Source organism: Photinus pyralis, unplaced genomic scaffold (genome assembly GCF_008802855.1).
Source record: "Photinus pyralis isolate 1611_PpyrPB1 unplaced genomic scaffold, Ppyr1.3 Ppyr1.4_LG3b, whole genome shotgun sequence".
NCBI classification, from domain to species: Eukaryota; Metazoa; Arthropoda; class Insecta; order Coleoptera; family Lampyridae; genus Photinus; species Photinus pyralis.
In genome coordinates, this window is record NW_022170510.1 from 17,872,971 (window position 1) to 17,896,758 (window position 23,788).

Sequence of the window (23,788 nt, forward strand, 5' to 3'; positions counted from 1 at the left end):
ATCACGAGTGCTGGTTGGCCCGAGGGCAGTTTTCTAAGGGCAACCAGTACGAGGATTCTTCGCAAGGGCAAAATTATCCGTAAGCGTGTCGCCCGCGCTTATATTCTGCAGATAATTTCACGAAACACCGTAGAAATTGTGATTAAAAATCGGGTGAATATTATACCGTGAAATTCTAGTTGCTTGTTTTATTCAGCATTTCTATAGCAACTAAAACAATTTATACCAACAAATCTCAAATTTGACCAGTGCGTCGGTTATTTATAGTAATACACCTAATATTCTGCGCGAATCCTGCTTTCTGCTGAACAAATATGAGCACTACGCGATTCGGTGAGGCTTCCGAAGCTACTATTAACGTGGCTATCGATCAAGTGACGCCAATAAATACTAAGAAATCGAATGGTTACGTATGGAAGCAGTTTCATGAATTTTGCGGACAACGAGGTTACGAATTAACAAGAACGACGCCCACCACAAAACTTGCCCTAATTATGAAGGATTGGGGGTACAACATGAAACAGAAGAATGTAGAAGACTATAAGGAATCGGTGATAAAAACAATGTGGAACGTGACCGCCAAGCAGCTTCAAAAATTGTATTTTCAAGAATTCGGTGTAAGGTTTGATCCATTTTCTGACGTAGAGTTTAAACAAAGTCGCGCCGCCCGAGACGCCAAAAGACGTGAACTGCAGAAGCTGCCTGAAAAACGGAAGTGCAGCTCATCTGCCCTGAGTGATGCGGAATATAAAGATATTGGCCCGTATGAATAAAAGTAAGCAAATGCTTATACTTGCAAAATTCAAAGTAAATACTCGTAACTGCCCCTTCATACTGGTCTGTTTAGCATGGTTTAGCAGCGCTGCACTGCGTCCTGTCCTTCTGCTTAGAAGCGCTGCTAGGGCGAAGGAGCACTTACGAGTATTTACTTTGAATTTTGCAAGTATAAGCATTTGCTTACTTTTATTCATACGGCCCATTGTTTCAAAGCTCGACGAGGATACACCTGACGGTTTGGAACGAAAATTCTACTACATTGCTAGCTATGAACTGGCTTGGCGAGGAGGGGAAGCCGCAGTTGCTGAGGTGAATTTTTTCCACGACGAGGTAAGCAATTCCAGCGTCTGGTCCGGAAGAATAGAATACAACCCAGTATTTAGTAAGACTGCACAAGGTGGAGGTCGGAAACTAGCAGACAGCAAATGGCTGGTAGCTAACACGGAGAAGTCGAAATTTTGTCCTGTGAGGTATCAATTGTTATTTTGTAAAATTACAAGTTTATTTAGTATCATCTGAATAATTCAGGTTATTCAAGAAGCTCCTGAGTAAGAGAGGACCAAATGTTACTACAAACAGGCTGTTCCTGACTCCCAAACCACTATGGAGGGATCTTTCTTCCGTTGGCTGGTACAAAAATTCTCCTGTTGGAAAAAATCAAATAGGGAAATGGACGAAATCTGATGCGAAACAAATCGGCGTTGATACAACAATAACGAAAATCACCAATCACTCTTTGAGATCCTCAGCAGTCTCCCATTTGGCAAGAGGGGGTGTTGGCGAAGAGCAGTTAATAAAGATTACTGGACATGCGAGCACAGCTTCCATTAAGCCCTACCTCCAGCTGGATTCATGTCATCATGCTAAAATAATAGGAAAAATGAGGAATGAAGCATCATCGTCCACTTATTCTTCAACTTTAATTACAAGTTCCAGCTCATCGAGCTCCTCAACAAATCTTGAAAAAGAGTGTGACGTTAGCGCAAAAAAACCTAGAATTATGAATTTTTATAATTGTACCTTTCATAGCAATCAATTTTGATTTTTAAAAGCTTGTATAATTTAGAGTTTCAACTCTTCAAGAAAAGAAATAATTGCTTATTATGTTGTTTCTTTCTCCAGCTACGATTATTTTTGAGTTTTCATTATGACGCGTCGTATGCGGGACGTCGCCAATAATCTTCCCTAGGGCGATTATCGTAAGTAATTGCACAAGTGCATCAAAATTACCGATAATTTTTTTGAAAGCATGTTGTCTAAAAACTGCATGAGTTTATTTTCATATTTTGGCGAAAGAGCCCGACACCGAAGGTGGAGGGCTCTTTTAACAAAATATGAAAATGACCGAATGCAGTTTTTTACTGACAACATGCTTGAATAAAAAATTATCGCTGAAATACCACACGTGAAATTATCGCTGAAATACCACACGTGAAATTATCACTTATAATTGCACGAGAGGTTTGTATTTTGCCGAGTAAATTTGGGTTGTTTAGGTAATGAAAATCTGTTGCCTAGCAATTAGACGAGAAAAACTGTCAACTAATAAAAATGCGACACCGAAGGTGGAGCATTTTTAGGTTGACAGTTTTTCGAGTTCAATTGCTAAAAGGAAACAGATTTTCATTACCTAAACAACCCAAATTTACTCGGTTTAAATACAAACCTCGAGTGTAATTCGGCAGGACAATTTAACGAACAAGAAATTCACCAAACTAATCAATTATTGACGGACGTCAAACTAGTCATATGGGAAAGGATAATGCGATAATTGATTCGAAAATGAATAAGTGAAAAAACCACTAGTGCATTTGTCGCTGGAAAAGTTGCAGGTAACTTTTGCCGCTGTCAAAGTGACAATTGCACTGCGGCTTATGCGATTTTTTATACATGAGTTGAATTGTCACTATAATTCGTTCCCATTGGCGCAGCAATTTGAAACCGAGACATTTCACTGGTTGAAATGTGACAAATGTTAGATGAATTGAATAGTCAGGTTTATTTTGATGCACGAGTGTAATTTAGGGGAATATTTCCCGAACAAGCATTACTTGTCAAACTGACGTTACCTACTTATAAATTGTCGGTGTATTGTGAAATTGTCCAAAGGAGTTGCCAGTTGCCATGGATATGGACAGTGCAATTATCGCAGGGCTCTTTCGCTTTCTACAGTGCAATTATCGCTGTAATTGAGCGATAATTGCACACCTCATATTATGGCATTTATGACATATGAGGGAAATATTCGCGAATATTTCCCTCATATGTCATAAATGCCATATGAGGTGTGCAATTATCGCTCAATTACAGCGATTATTTTTTGACGTTTCTCGAAACCAATAGAAATGTTCAATTTCAGTCATTCATATACGTTCTAGCCAATCACAACATTATTATAGTGAGAATAATCTACTTACATTATTCCCAGCGAGAATTTTTCAATGTACATTGTTTTTAGTGAATGACAACCACATGACAACTATTTTCTTGATCTCACGCGTCTGTCATAAATTTTCAAGAAGCTCGTAAAATGAATCGCAAACGTTTTAGTGAATCATCAGTCGATGAAATAAGTAATATAATCATTGTAAGTAAATGTAAGTGCATTTAAGAATATGTAGGTACCCTAATAAGCAACGCGTCTGTTTGGAAACAATTCCAATTATTTTGCCACGAAATGAGGGGCTATAAATTGGAAGGAAAAACATCAACCGCAAAACTAGTCGTTATTTTGAAGGACTAATGGGTTGAATATGCGAAGAAACAGAATGGAGAAGACTATAAAGAAAATTTTAACAGTGATTTTGATTGTAACGTGAAAAAATAATCTATCGAATACCACACGAGAGTTCGATAAATTAGATAATAATTCTCCAGGTCTTTTCTCAAACGTGTTGCCATTTGGCAATAGTCACGAGAGCCCAAAAGGCAACAAGTTTTCTAAAACCTGTCGAATTATTTTCAATTTATTCTCACTCTCTTGTGATATTATTACAGATAATTGCACTGTAGAAAGCGAAAGAGCCCTGCGATAATTGCACTGTCCATATCCATGGCAACTGGCAACTCCTTTGGACAATTTCACAATACACCGACAATGTATAAGTAGGTAACGTCAGTTTGACAAGTAATGCTTGTTCGGGAAATATTCCTCTAAATTACACTCGTGCATCAAAATAAACCTGATAATTTTTTATTCAAGCATGTTGTCAGTAAAAAACTGCATTCGGTCATTTTCATATTTTGTTAAAAGAGCCCTCCACCTTCGGTGTCGGGCTCTTTCACCAAAATATGAAAATAAACTCATGCAGTTTTTAGACAACATGCTTTCAAAAAAATTATCGGTAATTTTGATGCACTTGTGCAATTACCTACGATAACCATCCCTAGAGAAATTATCAGAAAATGAGATCCTGATTGGGCAGTTTTTTCAAAATGGACAGTTTTGATTTGGCCGCGTCAGTCATGTGACAGTTGAGTGTAATTATCGGACAAATATTAATTGGTTTTGCGATAAACAATGCCACGTGCGAGATGAGCAACGCAGGTGTCGATCAATTTCGTTGCGTGTAAACTTCAAATAAGATTTTTCCGGCAATCAGTCGATGTTTTGAAGTTTTTGTTGGTTGCAATTGAAGAAGAAGTGATACGAAAAATTGTTTTCTGATTGCTGTACAAATCAGTGTGCAAGTGCAATATAGAAGAGGAGGTTTTGGCAATGTTGAAGTTTGTACCCGAAATGTCATTGAGAGGTCAAAAATAGTTTGTGTACATGGTTGTGCATGGTTTCGTCACTTATTGCATCTGTACAGGCGATTTTAGGCCAAAAAATTTGGATTATTACAACAAAGTAGTGAGTACTTTTGAGACTTATTTTTTGTCTGCATTCGACCGTTTCCAACGGGGTGTAATTTTGCAATAAGGCGCTGTTAGCCATCAGATTATTTGATTGTCTTGTAGAAATGTTTATTTTATTTTTGTATGTCTGTGTTAGCGTGTGGTATAATGAAGATTCATTTTCTATGCGGTTATGTGTCAATTTAAATTCCAGTGAAAGTAAAGAAAATCCAGATAAGTTTGTTTCTCTTGTTGTTGTTTCATTTGAATTACGGATTTCCGTAACTTCAACTTTTGGATAAGTTGGTGTTGAGATTTTCCAGCGTTGCGGAATCCGGTTGCACCTTGAGATTAAGATTTTTGTTTAGTTATTAAAAATAAAGTTTATAGGAATGTGAGGATTTAGCTAATATACTTAAAAAATTTTACAAACCAGAGAATTTCCTAAATATCTAACGCAGAAAATTATTGCGATGTAGACCCAATGTTAAATTGAAGCTAAAACTATTTTGTAAGTTCGTAAAATCCATTACTTCATAAAACGTTATATGGTAGGCTATTAACAGTTTATGCATTACCGAATTTGTGATTAATATTAAATACATATTATCCAGTTACGGATTAGTTTGAAACTATTTAACGGATTTCTCATTACGATGCATTCGAGTAACTGGACCAGAAATCAAGCATATATTGAATTATGCGTTATATGGGGTATTTGAACTAGCATTTCTATTAGAAGGAATTTAAAGTTATGAATGTGAGGCACCCTAATATGATAAATAATTTGATTGTGCTGTGCATTAACAATGAAAAGTTGCTTGAATCTTTTCAATTCATACGTTACTGTCGAGTAAACCAACCCATCGTGTCGTTGAAATTACTTACATAAAGGATGACAACCAAAACTAGTTTAATTTTATGTACTACACATTGAAATGTAACTTCAACAATAAAACTTTCACGTACGCAAATAAGCAATTTTCACCCTCCTAGCGCAAAATAAACAACTTACCACTTGATTCATATGTGACAATGAATTATTAAACTGTGATTATGCACGAAACATCTTGAAATGCTGCTATACCAATAATAAATATTATACGCTGTACAATTATTCGCCTTTGATTAAATTGTACCTGCTAGGATTATTAATTTTGAGAATATTCAACATTTGTTAAAGGTAGCCGCCTTTTAATCTCCATTATTGAAAATACGATACGAATCAATGAGCTACCAGATGCTGTATAATTTATGTATCTATATCAGCTACAGCAGCAGAGAAAATTAATTAAGTTTAAAGACCCACAATTACATTTCCAATCAATTTGGGGAATAAAATTTTCGAAATATTTTTAAGACTAGATATTTATTACTGCAACGCATGTCTTAGGAAACAACCCTTCAGCTTAGTAGGTTGCGTGGGATATAACTTTATATCATTGTGCACATATAAATTTTATAAACATCGTTTCGCGTAGATAACATTGTTTTATACATTTTCTTGATTATCCCACCCATTCAGGTAAAGTTCATTGTGGTACACTGAAGCTATTTAAATTGCAATAATGCATTCTTTCGGCTCGGTACTAATGCAGTTGTTTCAGTAAGTGCCCTTTATGCATTAAGGGATAAATAAAATCGTGTTTAATGAGTGTTATGGAGGATCTCCTTCCAATTTCATTGCCGTTCTTTCTCTCTAAATCGCGGGAAGTTCAGCATTCCGTGCCGTTCCCAAAGAGACGTAGATTTGTAACTTTAATCCTACTGGCAAATATGCACGAGAATTTAAAAAAAAGAATGCTCTTTCATTAAAAGCGCAATATCTTATTCAAAATAAAATATACACACACAAACTACAAAAGTATCTTATCTCTGGAAATACTTCATCCGCACGAATGAATTTTTTCAATTCAAAAATTTTATATGGAATTGCAATGTCTATTTCGACATCTGATGTTATCTTGAAAACCTAACGGCAATAACAGAGCTTTAGTAATCGAGTATCATCAGAGTGATTGCTTTCCGTTATATATAGAATTTACGTTTGATCAATTTCATGTGAGCATAGAAAATGGAACAATGGAACACAAATTCATCTTCTACTGATGAAATTTCAGCAACACGAAACTAGGCGAATTAAACGAGATGAGACACAATTTAAACGGAATAACTTCAATTACCTATCAGATCAGATCGTAGATAAAAGTTTCGTTAAAACAAATATCATTTCGGGACGTTTTTCTAGATTTAAACTCGCTATCAAATGATAATGGCTTAAAGTCGCCAGCGTCCACTATTATAGATAAGATGAATAAAATGCGTTGAAATAAGGGTGATATTCCAGAAATAGTGGGAGATAAAACAACACATTCCTCATGTAAAGAAACAAATAATAATATTTTATATTAGTTTTGTAATAAATACGGTGCATCCAAATAACGTTATTGAAGCTTGGAGAAGCATTTCGTATAACGAAACAAATCGTTTCAACTTGAAGGGAAATAACATGAATTCAATTTTACGAAGTTGCATTTCTTGCATCCAATTCAAGTTACTAACAAACAGATTTATTCATACAACTTTTCAAGTGAGAAGTATGGATTTTTGCTTTTATGAGAATGATAGAACGAACGAACATTTATGCTGGAAAAATTGATAAATCTTGCAGGAATACTTCAGTACCTGCATCAATTTCGAAATCTATTAAAAGAGAGAAATTAATCCTGATCTACTTACTGTAAATGAGAACTGTACTTATTCTCAATTTTGATCTTAATTTAGTTCTAGCATCAAACTTCAACATGACACAATATTCATGTTTAAAAGTTGATTTGCCGTTAAAAGCAATCTGTCTTTTTTTACCAGTCTCTCTCCAGATCCATGTTCCCAGCCCCCCCGGCCCCCAGTATTAGAAAAAATGGTTATGACTAAGTATTGTTCACGTTTTGTACCGTTTAGTTCCAATAACAAAAAATTTTGTTCTAAGCGTAACATTAGATAAGAGCAAGTTGAATTTGGGGGGGGGGCCGATAACACGTCATCCCCCCCAACTTGATATTTTACAACTACTTTGAGGCAAAAATTTTGTATCGCTTTTGTGCCGTTTTGTTCTTTTATTAGAAAGTTTTGTTCTTAAATCGTTTGAGAGAGATATGAAAATGAAATTGGGGGGGCGGTAAACATGTAAGCCCCTCCACATTGTTTTTTAAATATTGTTATCAACGCAAGGTTTTGTTCTAGTTTTGTGCTTTTTTGTTCCTTTATTAGAAAGTTTTGTACTCATACCGCTTCATAGTAAAACGCAATTCAAATTGGGGGGGCTGCAGACATAACCGGCACCCCACTAACATTCTTTTATTTTTCTTATACCCATATTTTCTTCTAGTTTTGTACAGTTTTGTTCTTTTATTCAACAGTTGTTATTAATAGTAAGAGGTAATGGATTATTTCATTTCATACCTTATCGCTTACGAAATTAGGAGCAATCGTTACGGATCGTGGGGGTTCGTTAGCGATTTATCGCGCGTGCGTTGTTTTAAAAGATTGAACAGCTGCGCGCAGTGTTGCCGTTTTCATGTTTTTCTATTAAGAAGAGAGGATATTCCACCGTTAAACATTTGCGTTAAAGGTGTATTAACACTAGAAGCGCTATGATTATGATATCGTCACTATCCATATTCGTTTACCTACGTCTATGAAAAGCAAAATAACCTTTGGTACTACAATCTTAAACGTAAGTAACCACATGCACGTCAGTTTGACAACATATGACGCAAACAAGAAAATTGGAGCTACGTTACGGTTTATTTCTTATTTCGTACCTCATACCGTAAACAGTTACGTTACGGAACGGTGTCAACCGGATCGGAGTGACCAAGACCAGTGCGATTTGAATCGCCCGATAAAGATCGCGAGCGTGAAGTAGGTGGTTGGATTGGAAGCCTGTCAACAGGTTCGATTTTTGTCGGGAGCGATCGAAATCGCAACCGACTATTTTAGCCCGACGCTGTTTGCTCGATCAATTGTCGTCTGTCATGAGTTGTAACAAACTCGCTTTTGAAGAAGTGCAAAAAATGGAGGATAGTGAAATCAAATTAAATATTGATTTGCGTCTTTTAGAGGAAAAATATCGATGTCTATGATGATGGCTCTTACAGTGATCACTCGAACCTTAGTGTTATGAGCAAGCTTTCTTCTACTGTCACACATCTTCTATAATTAGTGTTTCTTTTTCCAATTCATCGTCGAGCAAGGTCAGCCAAAAGGAAAAAAGACTATTTTTGATCATGCAATACATAGATTTAAATTTTTGTTCATAATAGGTAAGTTCACGGGTACAAATCAAAGCACCTCCGTTCCTATTCCTTATGTATGGATGTACATAATAGGTTTGGTGGTTAATTTTCCTTCTTCTGTGGTACCTACAAAAAAGAAGTCCTTCGTCTTCACTTGACGTCTCATCGAAGTCTAATGTCAACCTGATCAAAATTATAATAAAAACGACCGTCCTATGGACACGAATTGCCGGTTTTAATCAGCCCGATCAATTTGGATAAACGATTCCAGTTGGACCGATATTGGTCGCCCCGATGCGGGGCACATCCGGCCTATTTGTAATATTATTGAGATCACTGGATTAAATCGCTATCAATTGTGACGTCAATTTATTATTATTTATGTTCTATCCTTATAAGTATTTTATTCCTTTAGCTTAGCACGACCAGAACAAGGATCTCATAGTCTGCCTTGTTTCCCTCTTTTGGTAAGTAAGTATGTCCTTTTCTTTTGTACTGAAGACTAAGTGGCGCCTATCCGCGGTTACTTTTACTACTTTTCCATTTATGCTTATTTGTGCTTCTGTATAAGAACCCCGCAGATTCATCCCGACCCACCACTACTTTGACTGAGCTTATCGTATGATTATCTCAAGACAATTTTGTTACGGTTGCTCAAAGTGAACGTAACACGATGATCGGCATATGGGTCTTCGCGGTCCTTAGGTATTACATTTCTCTAACGTTTGGCGATATACCCTAAATCAAAGGAGGTTCTAAAGAGGTGCATCAAATACAAGAGCAGGGAATGAGCATTGATTAATGACCGTGGTACTTACTTGAGTACTCACTTTTTAAATTTACCAGAACGATCAAGTAGATATATTTTTCAAATGGATTAATAACAACTGTTGAATAAAAGAACAAAACTGTACAATACTAGAAGAAAATATGGGTATAAGAAAAATAAAAGAATGTTAGTGAGGTGCCGGTTATGTCTACAGCCCCCCCCAATTTGAATTGCGTTTTACTATGAAACGGTATGAGTACAAAACTTTCTAATAAAGGAACAAAAAAGCACAAAACTAGAACAAAACCTTGCGTTTATAACAATATTTAAAAAACAATGTGGAGGGGCTTACATGTTTACCGCCCCCCCAATTTCATTTTCATATCTCTCTCAAACGATTTAAGAACAAAACTTTCTAATAAAAGAACAAAACGGCACAAAAGCGATACAAAATTTTTGCCTCAAAGTAGTTGTAAAATATCAAGTTGGGGGGGATGACGTGTTATCGGCCCCCCCAAATTCAACTTGCTCTTATCTAATGTTACGCTTAGAACAAAATTTTTTGTTATTGGAACTAAACGGTACAAAACGTGAACAATACTTTAAATTAGTCATAACCATTTTTTCTAATACTGGGGGGGCTGGGAACATGGACCCTCTCTCTCCCTATAGTCCAGACAAATATAATGAGTTTATAAGTTCAGCCTGCCAGCTTTCAGTTAATCTAAAGTAACAGGGCCGGATTTACAGCTTGCGGTGCCCCAAGCACGAGGTAGGGATGGGGCCCCTATCACTACAAAAGGTTTAGTAAAGGTTAGATACTTCAAGAGCAACATATACTCGACCATTTTACAACCTTTTCTACTCGACATGTTAATTGGACCCCTTGGGTTGGGAGCCTACAATTGCGTACTTGTTCTTGTACGTAAATCCGGCTCTGTAAAGTAATCACAGTTGTTTCAGGAAAAGGGCAACGATTCATTATGTCATCGAACAAGATGAAAAGAAGTAGAAGTAGAAGAAATAAAATTCTGGCACGATTAGAGCGTTGTGGGCAGACGCAGCATCCTGCTGAAACCACCAGTTTCCACCTTTTGTTTTTCTTGTTTGACATATATCGTTAAATTCCTAATAAAAAACGCAGTTCAATACAGTAAGTACTTTTTTACGATCCATATAAAAAAATGAAGTTGATGATGATTTCTCCGAAACGAAACGTTGTAATGAAAATCTCTCAACGGCGTCTTGTAGAGCTCAAAAACTGACAATGAAAGTGTTTTCTATTTTTTGTATCTCTTCAAATAGCGCCAGAAAAAAAATCAAATCGGCAAATTTCGGTTTTTCTGGAATATCTTCGGAAGTAATCGGAATTTTCTGGTATTCTTAAAAGCATGATAATAACTAAGTAATTGCGTAACTCTTCCGTAATTTGACCATCGTCGTATCGTTTCAGAGATCCCCATGATCCTTATTTTGAACACAGCGTATATTCATCTCTGGCGATGGAATTTTTAATTTGGGAAATCCGAAGTAATTAGTTTGGGCGGGATTCACCCGTGCTTCTAGTGGAGGTTATACAATATACATATGCGTTTCTTCCCTTTTATCGTAAGTACCGCCATGTTGCATTTCGTTTACTAAGACTGTACCTTCTTTAGGTTTCGGCTGTAATTTGTTGTACTGTAATTTCCATCGACAATTGCCACTTCATTAGTCCTCTTATATAAGAGGTAGGTAAATTTTATGTCCTCAAAGAAGTAGCGTTGATTTCTTTTAGGGTTCAAGTTCCAGACACGTTTTACCTTATATACAAATTTTTGTTCAACGTAAAAGTTTTGCAACCTTTGGTTAAATTCACCGTTACCTGCGGGCGCCGGCGTTCTTAGTTTATCTACTATCTACATCTACTAATAACAAGCGGCCGTTTTTGTGGGAAACCCGAGTTGGAAACGGGAATGTTGTTGAAGACTACGACTTCCTTGTGAAGTGGTTGGCCAATTAAGTACCTTACCTGGTATAGAAGCAGATTAAAAGTAGAGGGAGGTCCTTCAGGCATTAATCAACTAATTATATATACCTAGCCCTGCGGCTTGGGAGATGGGAGCGTTCATTTTTGATAGTTTTTAGGTTTCATGGAGGCAACGTTTAACTTTATTCAAGGTAAGAGTTGCCTCATATGTTTTACTTATTGGCCTTAAACGTGTGAATTTTTGCGCGGAATATCAATTTATTTGTGGAAAGCTGTTTTAAGATTCAGAAATTAGTTAAATCGATCATTATTGAGTTATTGACTTGGGATTTATTCTTTTGGGGGAAGTCAATTGGGAGTTTTCTGGAAAGTTTAACGTACACGTTTAGGGGCATTCATATATGAGAATATTTTGTGTAATGTTGATTTGTGATTCAATGTTGGAGCTTTTGTTGTTTGAATAAACGAGCATTTCTAAATTGATTTTACTGCTATTACTACCCGCGTATCTTATCTTAATTTTATACGGAGAGAGTTAAGATAGTACACTATTACCACAGATTGTATTTAATCTGTGCTATTACTAAGTGATACCGAAGTGAAGAAGATCATATCCCAAGAACAAACTGGACTGTGACAGATCTTAAGCTTTTATTTTATTTTCCCACCTTTGGTAATCTACCCTTATGGTTAGGAACACAGGTGTTTAAATAGTGTATACCGGTAGTAATCATTTTATTCGTTCTTGTACTAACTATTAACCATTGAATTTCATGTCACAATTTGTTATTATTTGTATTTTGCAGAAAATACGCAAGATTAGTGTACCTATCCATAATTGGCTATTTATTACTAAGACGGTCAAGGTTGTTCATTCGTTTAATGTTTATATGAATCTGATGTTAAATGAAGAAGGAATAAATAAAGAAGAAATAAATGTTCAATTCCAAATAGTACGAGATTTATTTCAAGTTGTACGAATGTGTTTTTTATCCATTTGAGCTCCCTCTCCCTTCCTTCCTCCCTTCCTTTTGCTACGTATTTTTTATTTTTTAATAAGGCTTTAGTAGATATCTGCAACTCCCGGGAAGAAAACTTCCTTGAATGTATTTCATTCGAATAGAAAAAAATCGAATTGACTAATAAATTACAAGAAAACTGCTTTGATGTGTATCCCACTGAATGCGTCGATGTATTCAGGATGTGTCTCTAAGAATGTAGAAAACTCGAGTATTAATTTATTCTGGTACAGCCTTTCCCACTCAAATGCCAACTTCACCTCGTGGTGCATCCTGTTTTACCTAACGAGAAAATCGGCGACTGAGGGACTTTTAGCATAAGAAGGCACCAAGTGCCAACGGCCTCTTGAACAGGAGGGATGAGCGGGTAGGGCACTCCATTGCAGTTGGGGATAGAAAAAGTCTATCAGGTACCAATTGTATAGGGATTTCAGACGAATGATTGTACATACATGATGTGTTGCCTAACGTATGATTTTATTTTGTCGATACTTTCGATATTGAGCGTTTTCGAAAAGCGGCGTAGAACGAATTTGAAAATCTGGTCGAGGATTTAAGATCTTCCTTACAACTTAATCATCACCGCTATAAAGCGATTTTTTACTCTATCGCATACGGAATTAAAGATCCTATGGTATCCCAAGAATAAGCAGTTTTAGAGAACTGCCACAGACCAGCATCCAAAAGAAATGTATTTTTATTGCAATTTAGTGCGCCCTCTTAGCAAGTTTACTAGCGCTCCAAGTTTGAGAAGTGCATGCATGCGTTAGTAAAATCAAGTAGGGATTTTTGATTAAAAACTTCGCTCAACTTTAAATAACTAAAAATTAATAACATTAAAATGACAAATGCGCCTACAATCCTCTCTGAAGTGTAAATGAGTGTAAAATTATTCGTAATGTGCAAACATGGTGAAATTTAAATGAGTTTGCATACAGCGCCGACCCGTTGTAAGGATGCAATTAAAACGAAATTGAATTGTTTGCCAAGTCGGGATGATAGATATGTCAGTTTCCAGTAGGTCATTATAAAGGTGTGAAATAAGTGTCGCAAATATTCATTTCGGGTGCGAATAATGGTCGCGAGCGATGCCGGTACAAGCAATACAATTATCCTAAAATCAGGCTTGATCGATCTTTAATAATTAATCATTTGTATGCATCAAACAGTAGGTACGCTGAAAGCTTTATTTCTCTACCCTATTACTGAAATGAAAGTTAAAAATCTAGGAAAAGTCCTTTTTCGGTGTAACAGAGGAATGAACGTTGGGTCGTTTGAAAACACGGTGTAAATTAAACTTCCTTCATTGAGGAGTAAAATATCTCGGCAAGCAAATGGCACAACCGTGACGCATTTTCTCGGTATGATTTGCATTGTTTAATATCTCAGACACGACTTGACTCCTTTAAGAGACCCTGCTTCCAACGTTTCACAGAAAATTTAATTATGAGAATATCGCCTTTTTATAAAAGAACGTGCTCAACTTTGGGCGAATTTAATTGATATTTTGGACAACAAGCAAATTAAATATTGGTGAGAATATTAATAAAGATTTCTACTGCCATATTAGGTAAAGAAGGTTCGAAAAATGTTTATACCATTGAATTTGATAGTTATAAATTCAATGTTTATACACACACTTACATCTCTGAATTACAGTTTATCCACCAACTAACGTGCTGCTGAGCAAAGTTGGTTGCCTATCATAAAAGATGTTGCTGTATGTTTTAAATAAATTTATTATTAGAGTATAATAACGATGTTGATTATGATGCGAAAAACATAATATATTGTTGGCACACTATTTTTTTAAGGAGCTATTGAAAAGCTGAAATTTATAATTTTTAAAGTAATTACTATACTTCGTACTAGAATAAAAGGTGATGACTTTTACCATTGAATAAAGAAATGTACAATGCTTTTACATTCCAAAAGATCACTAACACTTTAATGGCCGCAATAATGACGTAGTAAGAAGTTTATAACTGATCGCTTACACCAGGCTTTGTTAAAATAAAAAAAAACGTAAATGCTTATTCAGTGATGCGAATTACTTTTACTGCCTGAAATTATACCTCCAAATCAATTCATACTTTTTTACTAATGTAATGAAAAAGAAATGAAAGATATAAAATAACCTTTATGGGTCGGACTATGTCATATAAGAGGGTCCCAGATGTGGTAATAAAGCAACAAAGGGATGTATTAAAAGGAAGCGTAAGAGAAAATGCTCGTTTCGTCGACACTGAATGCATACGCGTATTAGTAGCACGAAGGTAGATTTACTACGTATTTCCGCAAAAAACATTAATATGATGAAGGGCTAGGAGCCGCAGGATAATAACTTGCTTATAGTTTTAATGGATTTGAGCATACGTAGAATTTTTGTTTAAAAGTCAATGGCTCATTTTGATTAGAAATGGAAAGTAAATATACAGGACGTTTATTTCAAATACTCATACTCACTAGTTAAGTTAAATCATTGTACAATAAATACAGAATGGTTAAATGATTCGTAACTTTGATCAGAAAGAAAGTGTTGCAAAAATACACCTACTAAAATAGCGACGAGGACATTTGATAGCACCAGATCACCTACTCAAGAATCATAATATGCACCCTCTTATCGAATGGTACGTTATTTTGAAGGACATAAATTACATTACATTTTATGAAAAGTCACTCTATCAAAAACATTAAAAAGTCTAAATTTCGGAGCTCAAATTTGCGTAACAAATACCTATGCTTAGGACAGAAGTGATTTGATCTTGGGTTTCAAGGGTCAATATCTTGGGACAAAGTAAATACTAAAAAATGTATGGCCTATTCGCGTTACTCCCTTTGCGTGGGTAGGTATATTGTAATAGTTTCATCTTGATGACATCATAAGTCATATGTAGTAAATTTAGATGCAATTAATGTGGTTTTGTCAAAATCAAAACTAATTGAAACTCATGGCACATAATCGTCAAGTAACAAACCTGTCTAGTGGAGAGTGAAATTTAATTAAAACGTTAATTACAAAACAATAAAATCCAAATTCAAATCGGGATTGTCCTGTCACAATCACACGAGAGTAACTCTAGGGACTTAATCTTAACTTTTAAACCACTTAAAATCAACTTTCAGGTAAAGGAAATTATTGAACCTCTTGATAGCAGCGTTGTTCGGTTGAAACCATCTCTGTTCTTAGCGCCGCCTGACGAGTTTTGAAAAGGCTTCAGTTGCCAATTGCATAGAGCGCTCCACCGCTTGCATATGGCACGAGAAGTTCGATTTTTCTGCTGTTTTGGCAGTTGGAACCTTCGCTCAAATTTCGTTGTCAGACACTCTTCGGAACAAAGTTGGTGGAGAAAGGGCATTATTCGTACTTCACAGTTGGCGCACTTGCGATGAGAGGGGGCATTTTAAACACTTGTAAACAACCTTTAACACTGTCGAATGGATCCATAATGGCGGCTGTCACTCGCCAACACATGTATAAATGTGATGTGGACACTATTTGTAACTCTGCAGATGAGAAATTTCAAAACGGCTTACTTAAAGAACATGGCTCTAATAGTACCTATTATTAAAGGGAATATTTCGTTTATTTATATTATACAGGCTTTCCCATAATATCCTATACCTATATTGATATTGAAATAAATTCCATATGGTATATTAATAAGTCAGAATGGTTTTTTAATATCATATCTTTCATGGTCTTGGGAACTTTAAGCATCATATTATAAATAGATTAGGGCCCTATCACAAAACTAAGATCAAATTGATTTTCGTAAAACTTCATTTTTCTAATAAATTATCGTTAAATTTTAACACATAATTTTAATCCTCATGGATTACTCAACGAGTTTTTTTTGCGTGGAACTCGCAGAAGATGGAAGAAGTAAGGCGTGGATTCCTTCGGCAATTTGAAACAATAGTATAGGGGCATAGGCATACTGCAAACCATCGTCTTGAAGGAGGTTGTTTAAAAGACGTAAGTTTTAGAAGTAGGGAAAAGTATAGGTTACAGTAAATCCCAACGAGTAAAGTGTAATTAAGTGTAATAAAATGTTGGTTTTATTAAGTTTTAACAATTTTATGGGTTATTAAAATGGGTAGTCTATTAGTGCATGAATTACTGAAACTGAACCAAAAATGGACGTTTAATGGACAATTAATGCATAGTGATCTGACGCATCCATTTTATTGTACGGATACATGGTTAAGGAGTTGATGGATTTAAAGTTTTACTTTGCCGCTCTCATCTTCGTTTCGTTCATTACCGCTCAGTAAGCCTAATCCGCTATTTGCCAGTTACCTAAGCAGCACGAAAAATTATTAGTGGCACTTATCTTTATTGAATGTACCTATTTTTCTGATGGTATTGTTAGCGTAATTGAATTTACACCGTGGAATTAATATTAATAACTCAACTTATTAATAACTTAATAAACAACAACAATAATAATAATAAACTCAACGTCAAAATGACATTATACAATCAAACCATTTTACGACCTATGACGCTATATAGTACGACCATTGAACTATACAGGGTGGTGACTTGCGTAACGCATCATAGGGATTTCAATGTAAAATTCATAACATGCGATTATTGGCTCCCTAAATTATTTTAGAGCAAAAATGTATTAAAGGTTTTTTGTAAAAAAAAATTTTTTACGTCAATCAACCGTATTAGTTTTCAATTTTGTGCATAATAAAGACGGAAAATTGGAAAAATAAAACCCGCATCTTTTTCAATAATCTGCAATGTCATGGAATTTTCTAAAACAAAAAGATATCCAGTTATCAATTAGCAGCAGTTCGAAATGGATTTTATGATCGACCTTGGTTACTGTATTGCAGTTAATGGTGACTTATTCGAACATTTATTGTAAATTGTTATATTAGGAAACCGTTTTTAGTAATTTGATCTTTCTTTATGTTGATTTCGCTGTTCTAAATATAATACGTTTTGATAGAATTTGATTTGTTTTATAGCAGACATTCCATGGCATGACGGATATTGGCGTAGTTTTTGTCATTGAGTTGTTTTTGTGTTATAAAATTCCATGGCATCACAGATTATTGAAAAAGATGGGGGTTTTATTTTTCCAATTTTTCGTCTTTATTATGCAAAAAATTGAAAACTAATACGGTTGAATGGCGTAAACATTTTTTTTCTACAAAAAACCTTAATACATTTTTGCTCTAAAATAATTTGGGGAGCCAATAATTGCATGTTATGAATTTTACATTGAAATTCCTATGATGCGTTACGCAAGTCACCACTCACCACCCTGTATACTCTGTAACTGGAACGGCATCGAGCGCCAAAATCGCGTGCCGCAATGATTTTAGGCAACCAGCATAACGTAGGTATTCTCATCCTTGTCTGGCACGTTGTTTTGTATTGCATATGTAGGACCGATCACACGTATTTGGTTAAAAATTCAGATAAGTAAATAAACTGGGAGGTCGGGGCCTTAGAAAGATAAAGATAAATGCTTGTCGATGCTTTTATAAGTGCCAATATCTATTTGTTAATGGAATATCTTAAAATATATACTTAAGAATGTGGTAAACTGTGCCATTTCTCACTCACACACTCACATACTTGATTTTTGTGGTTACAAAAGTATAATGTCAACTAATGTCATTCATGGTGGCTCGACGCATTCCATTTGCTTATTAACGTAAAATAAAGTTATAAACATTGGTTGTGTTCGTTTGTAACGTACCCGATTACATAATATAGGTATTAGCAAGGAGGTACCTAATATATTACAATTGGCGTCGAAATAAAGGTAAATTTAAAAAAGCACTTTTTTTTAGAATAAAATGAGTTTAAGAATCATGGTTACTCTAAGAGCAAAAATTCAATTTACTTGTAGTGGTCACCGCATTGCCATTAGAAGGAAACGAATTGACACGAATGTCTTATGCTGGTCTTATGGAACGTTTGTTTCTCGTACACGACTGGAATTTGTCCAACAGCCCGATGGATCCTTTGTTTTCGGAACTACCCGGAACTACCTTGACACATCCAACGTAACTACCAAATACACCAGTTGTAAGTGTTGGTTGTGCCATCGGCAGTATCGAAGAATTCAGGACAAATACCCATTGGAACATCCACAGTGAGCGGCTTGAGTAATGCATAAGTGCAAATTTCGTTGTGGAGCAGCGAAAGGTTTCTGGTGCATCTAACTACGGTAATTGGACCAGAGCATTGAATAAGGACCAGAGGGTTTATAAGGCTTTGCGCTACTTATATAAGCCAGTTTTGTCCCAAGATGAAACGTACGCCGAGTTATGTGAGGTACCTACACCTGCTACAAAAGGTCTCCCATATTTTTCGGAACTTGCCCCAGAAAAACTCAAGACCTGCAAATCCTTTGGAATATTTCGTATAGGGAAATAAAAAAGTTTGTAAAAGTTTGTAACTTATGTGGATGGATATGGATGAAGAAAATGCAAACCGTGATATTTTCTACTCTACCTTTTGTGGACCTGTTTGATATGTGTATGCTTTTATATTTTATCTTTACACTTTGACGCCTCCTAATGTACGTTCATTGTGGCCGAAGGAATCGGTAATAAATAAAAAAATCAATCCTTAAAGGTATTTTTCGCCCCATTAGTGAGCAGTCTCAATTATAACGTTGAGTGAAAAATTAAATAATAAGGAACTTCTATTCAAATTAGTAAGTCAAAACGGCTTTATAGGTTTTGGCGGCGTTAACGCTTTTCTTCATATGATGTTCTCTAGCTAGTGGAATGCCCTATTGAATTAGTATTAAAGAGTGCGAAAGAAGAATTATCATTCATAAGGACAGTATAAATGAGTGTGAGTGTACATTAGTAAAGAAATCTGAGCGGTGCAAATGCCGTCATGCGCAAAAATATTAAATGCGCCCGTCGAGGTTGAAAAATGTTATCAAAACGTACCCATGAAATTGAATATTTGAATTTTTGTTATGAAAATGATTGCACGTATATGCAACACAATTGATGACCATTTTTGCAAATCTCTTAATAACTTATTTTAGACAAAAATAAGCAAAATGTAAGACGTAGTATAAACTACAGTGACTTTATAGGCACAGTGGCGACAACCCGGTACTCGTTTTTGATTGGAAGTTGGTTCCGATCGCCATATTGGAGCAAAATCATGGCTATTCGCGATTTACATTACCGTTTGAAACTGTTTTTGACGTTCAGATAATACGCTGACAGCACAATACTAACTCAAATAACTGTCGGGAGAGGGCGCCTCACAATTTGTAAATCTAAAGTCACTAAATATAGAAAGTACCGCAATCCATTGGGTTCATGTGTTAGAGAAAGAACGCATGATTTTTGCCCAAAAATGGCGGAAGTTACCAGATTCTAGTAACTTTAATGTTAGGGATTGTTCCACCTGTTTGGAGATATCTGCATATATTTTTATAAAACATGACAGTACTATAAAGTTAGGTTATGAAAAATGACAGCTATTCAGATTTTATTTGTCAATTTTTTTAAGTTGGCAGCAAATTTGCCCAAAAATGGCGGATGATTGCGGTACTTTCTATATCTAGTGACTTTATGTAAATCGCTAATATTTTTACACGTGTTTTTTGTTTTACGAAATTTGTCATTAAAGGTGCTGTTTAAACTAAAATTTGTATTGCAAATAATCGGTTCTACGTAAAGACGTAGTTTAGTGTGTTAAAAGTTAATAGAAATGTAAGTATTTTCTTAATTGGGTAATACAATTTTGTTTGTTTGACGAAGGACATGTGTCTAGTTTTTAGATATAATGGGTGGGTGTGCCGCTGAAGGATGCAGCAATTCCGCAAAGAAAGGTTTCTTGATGAAACGATTTCCGAGGGACCCAAAAAGAAAGCAGGAATGGATGGAATGGATAATCAAAATGAAAAAAGGCATCTGGCAACCAACTGATGCAATGCGCTTATGCGAAGTAAGTTTATTCTAAGTTTATTTAATCATGTCCTAGGAGATAACTTTTACACTTCTTAATTAACATGGAGTACATATATTATTAAATAACTAGTTATTTCTGTAGGTCCACTTTGGTCCCGAGATGTGGGAAAAGACCCGCGTAGATGGAAAGCGTGTACTAAAATGTAATGCTGTTCCGACAATGTTTGCTTTCTCCAAATCAACATTAACAAGAAAAGCACCTACACCAGAAAATACGTCAGTCCAAGAATTAAGTAAGTTTATACTCAATTGCTTAAAAATAATTACTGTACCTATACCTTTTTCATTGACAATTTCCGTAAACAAACATCAAAACTGGTTATATAAATTGCTATTCTAAAATTGCAAAATGTGTATAGTAGTATACCTACTAGCAGATGTAAAATACATTTTTTATGTCTTAGATCAAACCACGGATTATGGTATCAGTGATCCAGAACCTTCAACATCAGCGGCATCATCAGACATCCTTTCTGTCACGTTAGATGAAAATATTCGAGAATCGTCACCGTCAACCTTAACAGCTTCGACTTCATTCATTGATGTTCATAAAGACTGCAAATCTAAATTTTTGCGATATGAAAAAATGTATATAAGAGAAAGACAAAAGGCCAGACGGTACAAACAAATGTTATGTAACATTAAGAAGGAAAACAAAACCTTAAAAGATAAGGCAAGCAATATTCCAGATGAATATCCTATATTAAGAAATATTTTTAATGAGGATCAAGTAGAGGTTTTGAAGAAACGAAAAAGCAACCGATCAAGTAAGGGCTTGAAGTGGTCAAATTCTACAATTACTAAATCGCTCAAACTCAAATTCAGTTGTGGAGGTAATGGCTATGAGGAGCTGCTAAAACAAGGCCATCCTCTTCCTTCAAAACGAACCCTGCAAAGAAGACTACAGAATCTAACATTTGATAGTGGGATTTTAATTGAAGTTTTCGAGTTTTTACAAACAAAAGTTGAATCATTTTGTGAATTTGAAAAAGATTGTGTTTTAGTGTTAGACGAAATGGCCATCACTCCAGGCAACACGTACGATTCATCTCTTTCCAAATATTTTGGTGATGTGACTTTACCAGAGCATACTGGAATAGCAACTCATGTGCTAGTTTTTATGTTGGGTGGAATTACTGTGCGTTGGAAACAGGTCGTTGCTTACTATTATACTAGCAATTCGGTGAATGGTACAGTTTTTAAAGACATTATAATGGAAATCCTTAAAAGAGCGGAAGAATTAAAACTGAACATTCTAAGCGTAACATCAGATATGGGTGCTTCTAATCAAGCATTGTGGAAAGCATTGGGTGTTATGGCAGGAAGGCATTCTGAAACTAAATGCAAAATTCCCCACCCAATAAATAACAATGAGTATGTATATATGTTTGCTGATGCACCACATCTTTTTAAGAATATTAAATCTATGCTTTTGTCAAATAAAATAATAAGAATACCCGACACGCTAAAAGAAAAATATAAATTGCCCACCAATGAAATAAGAGCAAATCATATTTCGGAAATTGCGGCATACCAAGAAGAACACGAATTTAAATTGGCACCAAGATTGTCAGAAGCTGATTTGCTGCCATCACATTTTAATAAGATGAAGGTATCTACTTCTACCAACATAATTAGCCACAATGTTAGCAGTGCCCTCAAGTTTCTTGCAGAAGAAATGAAAAAACCCGAGTACTTGACAACTGCTTGGTTTTTGGATCAAGTCGAACAATGGTTTTATTTAATGACATCCCGACATCCATCGAGTGCATTAAGCAAGTATAATAAATGTGCATATACGGATTCCATAACCTTTTTAAAGGATTTTATGCACATTTTTAAATCTTTAGAAGTTGGAGTGAAGAAAGTTTGGAAACCTTCGCAGACAGGTGTGTTAATTACAACGCAGTCACTGTTAGAACTCCAAGAACATCTTCTAGAAAACAAACAATATAAGTTTATTCTGACTAGTAGGTTTACTCAGGACTGCTTGGAAAATCTGTTTTGTGTTTTAAGAAGCAAACAAGTAGTACCAAATGCTTTACAAGTCAAAAACCATTTAAAGTTGATTTGTGTCGCGCAGTATTTAAAAAACCCCATCAGAGGCAGCTACGATGAAGATGATAGAGAATTTTTGTCAGGTTTTTTAGACACCTTACCTCATCTTATCCGAAAATATGATGAAGTAAAGATTCCAGAACAAGTAAATTACGATGGATATAATTTAAATTTTAGTGAACTAAATTCTTTGTACAACGTTTGTGGATATTTAGTCCACAGTATAATGAAAACTTCAAAAACATGTCCACGATGTTTGGCGGCTGTGGGTTCCAAAAAACCGATAAAAAATGTGTTTTCTAAGTTTACTAATCTTAAAAGATTCAAAGAAAATACACTTTTCTTCTGTACAGAAGAATTTTTTCATTTTGTTTTGCAATTAGAATGGATATTTCAAAAGTTTTTTCCCATAATTTCAACTCAAAATATTAATTTAAAGGAGTTTTACTTGGAGAAAATGAACTCCAAAGATGTTTCAATCCCCGAATGTCACCGGTTAAAATATAAATTTATTAATAGATTTGTAACATTCAGGTTAAAAATAAGATCAATGAAACGCAAGGCCTCAAGTGCAATATACGCCAGCAAATCAGTTGCTGGCCATTGTAAATAAACACATTTTTCTACCTGTGAATTTCGTCTTTACCTATTTCTAAATCTCTGAGAACTGTTGTCATGTCCCTAACACAGTCACTGTACGTCCAACTATAGCGTCTAACCATTCCCCAGAGTTTCGTCACAATCAGTTAGTGTAAACCTCAGAGGTGTAACCAGTACTTACTACAGTCGCTGTAAATCGGATAAATGGTTGGCGCCATCTATTAGTTATGATTGTTATTATTAGTTTGCTCCAATATGGCCGATTTATGATAAGTTGTCGCCACTGTCCCTATAAAGTCACTGTAGTATAAACCAACCCATAAGCGCACGTGAGAGAAACAAGGTAAGGGATACCTACCTCTACTCATCTCTCTCTCACAAAAATTCGCCACGGCCCCTGGCAATGGCTGATTTATGGGCGATGCCGTTCCAGTTACAGAGTATATATATAGTTCAATGGGCCGTATGAATAGAAATAAGCAAA

General features: G+C 35.4%; 1 protein-coding gene across 1 annotated transcript; it reads left to right on the forward strand.

Annotated features, from left to right (window-relative positions):
• Window positions 1-314: 314 nt before the first annotated feature.
• LOC116166395 lies at window positions 315-1,819 on the forward strand. The gene is made up of 3 exons (XM_031481351.1): window positions 315-617; window positions 991-1,247; window positions 1,306-1,819. The coding sequence occupies exons 1-3, from the start codon at window positions 315-317 to the stop codon at window positions 1,817-1,819; spliced, it is 1,074 nt and encodes a 357-aa protein (XP_031337211.1).
• Window positions 1,820-23,788: the final 21,969 nt, after the last annotated feature.